Source organism: Nicotiana attenuata, unplaced genomic scaffold, assembly GCF_001879085.1.
Source record: "Nicotiana attenuata strain UT unplaced genomic scaffold, NIATTr2, whole genome shotgun sequence".
Classification (NCBI taxonomy): domain Eukaryota; kingdom Viridiplantae; phylum Streptophyta; class Magnoliopsida; order Solanales; family Solanaceae; genus Nicotiana; species Nicotiana attenuata.
Genome location: NW_017674449.1, coordinates 63509 through 71444, shown reverse-complemented (window position 1 = coordinate 71444; position 7936 = coordinate 63509). Strand labels below are relative to the sequence as shown.

At 35.1% G+C, this 7936-nt stretch overlaps 1 protein-coding gene and 1 long non-coding RNA gene across 2 annotated transcripts; one reads left to right on the top strand and one right to left on the bottom strand.

Moving 5' to 3' along the window:
• Positions 1–2063: 2063 nt before the first annotated feature.
• On the top strand, positions 2064–5635 carry LOC109218686. Its single transcript, XR_002066806.1, has 3 exons — positions 2064–2253; positions 4462–4525; positions 5338–5635. It is a non-coding gene; the product is annotated as an uncharacterized LOC109218686 (long non-coding RNA).
• On the bottom strand, positions 3260–4400 carry LOC109218685. Its single transcript, XM_019383058.1, has one exon. It carries the CDS (start codon positions 4383–4385, stop codon positions 3465–3467), a length of 921 nt encoding a protein of 306 aa, XP_019238603.1. The 5' UTR covers positions 4386–4400; the 3' UTR covers positions 3260–3464.
• Positions 5636–7936: the final 2301 nt, after the last annotated feature.

Here is a 7936-nt window from a genome sequence, read left to right as displayed (position 1 = left end):
TTCAACGAGAAGCTTATTGCATCGAAGAATGAATATTGGAGGAATCTGCATCCAAGAATGCCTGGATTAAGCACTTCAAATTCTGTTCTCATATAAACAAAGAAGAATTTTCAGATTCCTTTAATTAACGAGTAAAAAACGTACAATTAATTATACCCTTAATTAGTTATGGTATAAAATTGATAATTTGGTATACTAAGTGTAATTAAGTCAAACCTTAAACATTGGGGGTAATAAGGTTTCCTATATGGCATAGGAATGTAAAAAAGACATTAAACCGGCCCAACCCGATCCCATTAGCCTGGGACTAATTTGGTTCAAAATTCGCTTCCGTGACCACATAGTGGTAAAAGACCAGTTAGCTCAACTTGGCAGCTGGCACCAGCCCTAGCTCGACGAGCCAGCAGATATTCTCACAAACGCCTGGACCCATCTTTCATTATCATTAACTTTTCTCCTGGTGGAGCACGTTTGGCTATTAGGGTGCTCACAAAAACCCGAAAAACTGAATCAAACCGAAAACCAAATCAAATCGACCAAAAAAATCGTACTTTTTGGTTTGGTTTAGTTTTGGTTTTGAATTTTAAAAATCGATCAAATTTGATTTGGTTTTGGTTTTAATAAAAAAAAATCGAACCAAACCGACTATATGAGTAACTATTTTAAATTTATTATTACACCTATATATATGTATATTTTTATACAAAGTTTCAAAAATTTAATGGTAAATGTTAATAGTTTACACTTTTTGTATAGTTCTTTACCTTTACATTCTAGTATGATTGGTAGTTTTCTTTTGTTAAGTGTAAGAATCCATTTCGTGTTATATTTTTAATTGAGTCCTTAAATTATTCATCACTATTTGATTCAATTATCATCAATATATCTTGGTAAATAATAGATTTCTCAAAGGGCAATTGATTTGTTAGTGTTACACTGAAAATGTGGTCGCCGGAATATGTGTTTGGTAGTGTATGTCTTATATTTAAAAAAAAGCAATAAAACCGACAAAATCCGACATAAACCGAATCGAGAAAAAAATCGACTTAATTGGTTTGGTTTGGTTCTAATATTTATAAAATCGACCTACTTGGTTTGATTTCTTTTAAGGGAAAAACCAATCCAAACCGAAACATGAACACTCATATTGGCAATAAATATGATTTCAACTATTTGAAATAAAATTCTGGAGATTAGTTTAGATACGTGCTTCTTTATTAATTTGGTTCATTATTTCAATTTTCAATTTAAAATAGAGAATTTGAAACTTAAAAGTTATTTTTGTTGGTCGGATCTATTTCAACGAGACAAGAATTAGGAGTTTTGACCTAAAAATAATCGTTCGTTCCAATTTTCTTCCCAAAAGTCAACCTCGTACTCTTAAAGGAGATAATTGCCACTTGAGTGTCATGGGTACTAACTATTGAGAATTACTTTCTCCCGTTCATAATAAATGACTTTTTAGTTTTTGACACTTAATAGAAGTACTAACTATTAGTGAAAGAAAGTATTTTGACTAAATTATTCTTAATTAAGCGTCCATAATAAAGGCGTTTACTGTCTGTTCTTGATTCAACACATTTAGTGTCCGAGTAGATACTGTTACTTTCTCTCGAACCATAGTACTATTATTTGATTAGATCATTGAATCTTTTATTTCTCTTGAGATTTCTTCAATGTTCAGTTCTACACACGTCTTTTTTTCGGAGGTCTACAGCCATTATATGGCATTGTAAAAGATCTGCTACAGAACGAATACCTTTATTTTTCAAATGATTCATATCGTCAAGTGCACCCATTCCAAATTTCAGCCCAATCAAATGATCGGCTGTTGCCAATATATCTCGTGGTAACAAAAATGTATTGTTCTGAGGTAAAAATTTGCATATTGCTAACTTGACACATTGGAATACATAAATAAGTGCAAATTTTGGAAAAATAAAGTTAATTTTTTCTTGATATATAAAAGGACACTTAATTTGAAACAAAATTAAAAAAAAAAAAACAAAAAATCAGTGGACCGTAGGGAGTAACAACCAACCCATAGCTCAATTAAACAATCATAAATTGAGAAGCTCAGTGCACACAGAACTGGCCGCAAAATTAGTGTTCCCCTGGCCAGCGTGCTGGGTTTATTGGTATCACATAAACTAGGCTAATGTGATGAACAATTAAGCCCCAAGAAATTAGGTCATTTATATTGGCAAACAGGCGCAGGAGAGCTGAGCATGTGGGTATATCCCTTCAAATCTGGTAAGCTGCTATGTATAGATTTGGCAGAGAATTTCTTTAATAATTTATGATAAGTCCAGTATTAATTCGCAGCTATGGAATTGAATGAATAATGTGGTTTTGCCTTCAAATGTGGTATTAGTTACATGTCAGTTCTTGCATGCCTAATGTCATTTTGACCAGATAAGTATAAGAAGCTAACAACGTGGCTCCACAGATGCTGTCTCGTGGTAGGAGCTGAAATTCATTACTAATAATAAGAGGAAATCATAAAATAGAGGCATTTTGGAGGGAGTTGATTGGAGATGTAGCAGATACTATTAAATTGATACACGTATGGCTGGTTGGGCGTGTTTGTGAACAAAATAATTGATCCCAGATAGCAAGCACCATGCAGGAAGAGGAAATTAACCAGAACTTTCTACTTAATAAAAAAAGCGAAGGTTAAGATGTATAATGAGGATAAAGACAGTTTGATATTTTATGTCTTTGCACGAATGTCTTGTAATTAATGGTTTGAAATACAAAAATATTCACGTACATTGTCTTCCTAGAGTAAACCTCATGCTTTATTGTGCTGATATACTTATAAGTTTACAGAACCTGGTACTTTGTGCCAGAAATGGAGTAAAAATTTAGTTGCTAAGACCAATTAAACAACTATTTTAGAAACCTAAATAGGATAAAGGAGCAATTAAGAAGTTGAACAATCATGCAAACCTTTTGAGGACACAACAATGAAACATATTGTGCTTTCAGCATCAAATTATCAGTAAGCACACCTGTAATATTATAAAAGTTTCAGTTTTTAACCTTGGTTTAGATTTTTACATCCTGAAGAATTCAAAGAAGACTATATTGACATGAATTTTAGAACTCATTCCCTAAAACGAAGCTAATGCCAACTATATCTGGTCAGGTTTATTATGCTTTTATTGAGTCTCCTGGAATATCTAAGGTATAGCTATCTGTTTAATTTGTGTAAGTGAAACAGTCTTTAAAGTTTTAACCTGTGAGATCCTTATCAGATCTAATGCTTTTCATATATATGTTGGCTAGCAGCCTTGTTTAAGTATAGAGAGGAAGGAGATTCACACAAGAAAGATACACAGACAGTTGAATTGGAGTATAATCTCTCGTTAGTATTCTATATTTCTGGGCAACTACAAAAATTTTTGTACAATTATACTATATGTGATTAGCTATACAGTTCATGGAACGAGGATGCTAAATTAGCAAGAAAAGATCTTGAGGAGAGAGCTTCTTGATCTAATCAGGCACCTAAATATTCCTTCCAATCCATTTTCAAAGCTTTCAAGTTGAGCGTCAAATGTTTCCAGCCTAGTTTCGATGATTTCTTCTTGGTCTTCACAGGCAATTCTTCCCTTGTGAACCAGTCTTGAAATCTTTGACCATTTAGATGGCTTAGGTTTCACAATTGGCACACATAATGACAACAAGAGCATTTGGAAAATTGAAATGCACATGGCATTCACTTCCCTTAATGCTCTAAAAATCGCTGTTGTTTGCTGATCAGCATCCAAGAGTATTGACGATATCTCTGTGTCATGATCCATCTGCTTTAGAGCCACAATTGACATTTTAGCTTCTTTCTTGATCTTTTTGCTGACGGAGGTGAATCTAGAAATGCTGGCTTCTGCACTTGCATCTCCTTTCCTCCTTCTGAGAGCAGATTGAAGATCTCTTACACTTTCCTTGCTTTGAGAAACTAGATCCCTTGCTGTGCCACAAACATCAATAATCCTCACTGATTTTTCCAATAAATCTTCGATCCATTTCCCGTTTTGATGTTTGGAAAGGGATTGAAGTGTTTGAGGCAAGTAGAGAAGATCATCCATGCACTTGTGTAACTTCTCCAAACCAAATAAAGCAGAACAGATTGTCTCAGCTGCTGGTGAAACTGTTGTATCCAATGTCTTGAGCTTATTAAGCTCCTCTTCCACTCTTTGAGTGGTTGGGTGTGATCGTCCTAGCAAACTGATTGATCGAATGTGGTAGGATTTTGAAGAAGAAAGAGCAGCCATGGTTGTTAGTGTTTTCGTTTCTTGTGAGAGAAATAAGCCCCAAGAGAGGTCATTTATATCGACAAACATGCATAGGAGAGCTGAGGATGTGATTGTAAATGTGCACATGTGGTTATCCCTTTAAATCTGGTAAACTGCTATAGATTTGGCAGACAATCACTCTAATAATTTGTGATTATTGCAGTATTAACAGCTATGGAATTAAATGAACTATCTGGCTTTGCCTTCAGATGCCGTTACAATTACAGGTCAGTTCTTGAATGCCTAACACGCATTGTGTCATTATTAACAGATCAAAGTTTAAGAAATCTAGCAACGTGGTTCCACCGATGCTGTCTCATCTATAGGAGCTGAAATTCATTAATAATAAGAGAAAATCTTAAACCAGATGATTTCCAGAGGAATTGATTGGGTATATAAGTGGCCTGTATTTTCTTTGAACTTACAATAGTCCCCACTTGCATTGTCTTCCCCAAAGCGGACCTCATGCTAAATGTTCGGCATAGAATTTAAACAACTTGCTAGTTTGTGCCGAAAAAGGGTAATTAATGAGTTATTTTAACAACCTCACATAGGATCAGTGGCGGAACCAGAATTTTCATCAAGGGGTGTCAAAATATAAATAATTAGAAACATCGAAAAATCAAGAGGAGTCAACCTATAGTTAATATACATAAAATAAAAAAATTTACCTAGCAATATAGTGTAATTTTCCGGCAAAGGGGTAACGCTCGACACCCATTGATTCAATGTGGCTCCGTCACTGCATAGGATAGCTGCACCTCAGGCAAATTTTATGCATCATGCAATTATAAGGAAACAAACACTGAAACATATCAGTAAGCACATCTGTAATATCATAAAGCTTTGAGTTCTTAACATTCCTTGGCCTATATTACTACTCATTGAACATTTCAATAGAGACCATTGAGAAGAATTCTTGAATTCATTCATTTCCCAAAGCAAAGTGAATGTCAAGTATGTTTAGTTCATTCTTCGAGTTTATATTATGCCTTTATTGAGTTTTAGACCTAACAAATTTTTAACAATTCCAATGCAGCTTGATTTTTGCTGTTTTTCTTGCTTGGGAGAAGAAGGATAAATTTTGTGATGAACAATAACCCCAAAGTAAGGATCATTTAATACTCTAGCATTGGAGAGAAGAAGAGCACGTGTTAATAAAGTGGCCACGCGTATGACTTTTTTGTGAACTTCAATGCAAATATTTGTGGAACAAAGGATCTAATCATTTGTTTTTTAAAGTCTTCGAACTAAATGAATAATGTGGGCTTAGCTTAATTGCTGTCTCGTTTTGAGGAGCTTCTGTTCCATTAATAAATTGATACACGTTTGGCTTGTTGGCTCTGTAGATTACAGATTCCATAATTGCAGCACATGCTCACAGGCCACAGCTAACTAGGAAACTTACTATACATTTCTCTGAAACTGATTGTTTTCTAAGATACCCCAGATGGAGTATAAGACGTGTAAAGACATTTTTTATTTTTACAGAGCTGCGCACGGGTGGTTCATTAATTTTTTACAACTTTTTTGAAAACCAACTTCCTTCGTCTTCCCCTGACCCAACCTCTAAATGTCTAAGAAAGAATTACCAACAATTACTACTTTGTGCCAGAAATGGGGTAACACATAGTTGCTAAATAAACTTAATGAACCAATTCACAAGATGCAATGAAAATCTGTAATTAAAAAATACATCTACTATAGGCATCTTGTTGGAAAATCCCGGGTCAAGCAAGTTTTATAAGTTTTGTTCAGAAAACTTTAAAACTGTCCTCTAATTTGTAACCCATGAGATGCCTATGACATCTGATTTTTGTTTTTCAGATAGATGTTTATTAGGTAGGGGGAGAAGGGAGTCAGATAAGCCAGATAGAGAGAAAGATATATACACGAAGTTTGGAGTATAATTTTTCAATTTGCGTATGATATGTTTCTAGCATAGGTACAAAATTGTTCATGTACACAATTATGGTGAACTATACAGTTAATGGAGTAAGAACATCCAGATTAGCAAGAGAAAACATTCAGGAGCAAGCTTCTTGATCTAATTAAGCTCCTGAATGTTCCTTCCAATCCCTTTTCGATGCTGTCAAGTTGAGTCTCAACAGTCTCCAGCTTTGTTTCAAGATCGTGCTGTTTTCTAGGCCTTTGTGTTGTCTTCTTCCGTTGTTTGTCAATTTTGAAACCAATGACAATTTGGCTGCTTTAGCTTCTTCATAAGTGGCACAGACAAAAAAGATAAGATATTTTGGATTTTTGGTTAACCAAAATACAAACTGCGTTGGCTTCCCTTAGTGCTCTAATCACCGCTATTGTCTCCTGATCTGCTTCTAGACAGGGGCGGCGCCTAAAGTGCAACTACAATTAGAGGCCCAAACTTTTATAATCGATTTCTTTAGTAGTTATTTTTGATATTATAGCTAAGCGAATTAGTCATTCTTGAGACGTTATTGATCTTAGTTACTATTATGCTTTAGTGGTCAAAATATAAATATAAAAAAAAGGCAAATACATAAACAGACACTTAAAGTTGGCCCCATATGTCTCTCTCACACTCCAGCTTATCAGGTGACCATATGGATGCTTTATGTTGGTTTTTAGTATGTCTCGCTGAACGAATTTGAAGAGTGAATTCTGAAAATTTCTCTGTATTTCATCACTTCCATGTACATATATATACACTTGCTGAGGAATAAAAGGATGAGCAGAAAAAGAAAAGTCTGTACACTTGTCCTTGCCCACTGATAACTAACTTATATTCCCTCACATGTCATTTACGTGAGGGAAGCTTCAAGTACTATTATAATCAAATGGTCTCTATTTAATCAATCATGGATTTAGCTTGCTTGATCCAAAGGCCTTTCCTTCTCCACGTGTCCATCCAAAGTCGACCAAATATAACCTATTTGACTTAGGTTATATCGAGCACTTTAGTCTGAGACCATCTCTATTAGGTCTGCTTCTTCTTCATCTCATCTTCTTCTCTATATGTAAATAAACCACCATGAAAATCAGAATTATGAGGAGGCTTTTTCTTCTCAACACTCGCAAACACTCTGAGGTGACATGGAAAAATGAGTGTGTCTCACTCATATTTGAGCGTGTGAAGATGCATAAAATTATATTTTTACTTTAATTTTTTTTCATGTGGACCCCGCCTTTTCCATCCTCAATCAAGCCATAGCCACCATCATAATCAAGCCACAACCTACTCTCACGCCATCACATTCCACCTCAACAAAGATAAAAAAAAATCCCAATAAAATTCAAATTAAAGCAAAAAATCAAGCAAGGAAGTAGAACAAATGGAAAACTATAAAAAGATACTCAATTTGTTTCTTTGTTTGGCCATTTGTACTGCAAATCAAACAAATCATGGAGAAAAAAAAAGGTACGAGATCGAAAAAAGAAAGGATAAAGGGAAAGAGACTAGGAAACCCAGATGGGAAAGAGATGATGAGAGAGGTCGCCGGAGGTAAGCTTTTCCGATGAGGTTCTGGGGTGAAAAGGGTCGTTGGTTTTAGGGTGAAGGGAGTGCTAGAGAAGAAGATGGAGGAGGGAAGGTGTCTGGTTTAGATTTTCAAAACGAAGAAGAAGAAGAAGTTGGGGGAGGTACCGGGAGGGGGTTTGGGGGG

What these genes read in the sequence shown, in the direction of transcription:
- LOC109218685 (XM_019383058.1), bottom strand. Translation starts at nt 4,385, where the DNA reads ATGTGCACATTTACAATCACATCCTCAGCTCTCCTATGCATGTTTGTC.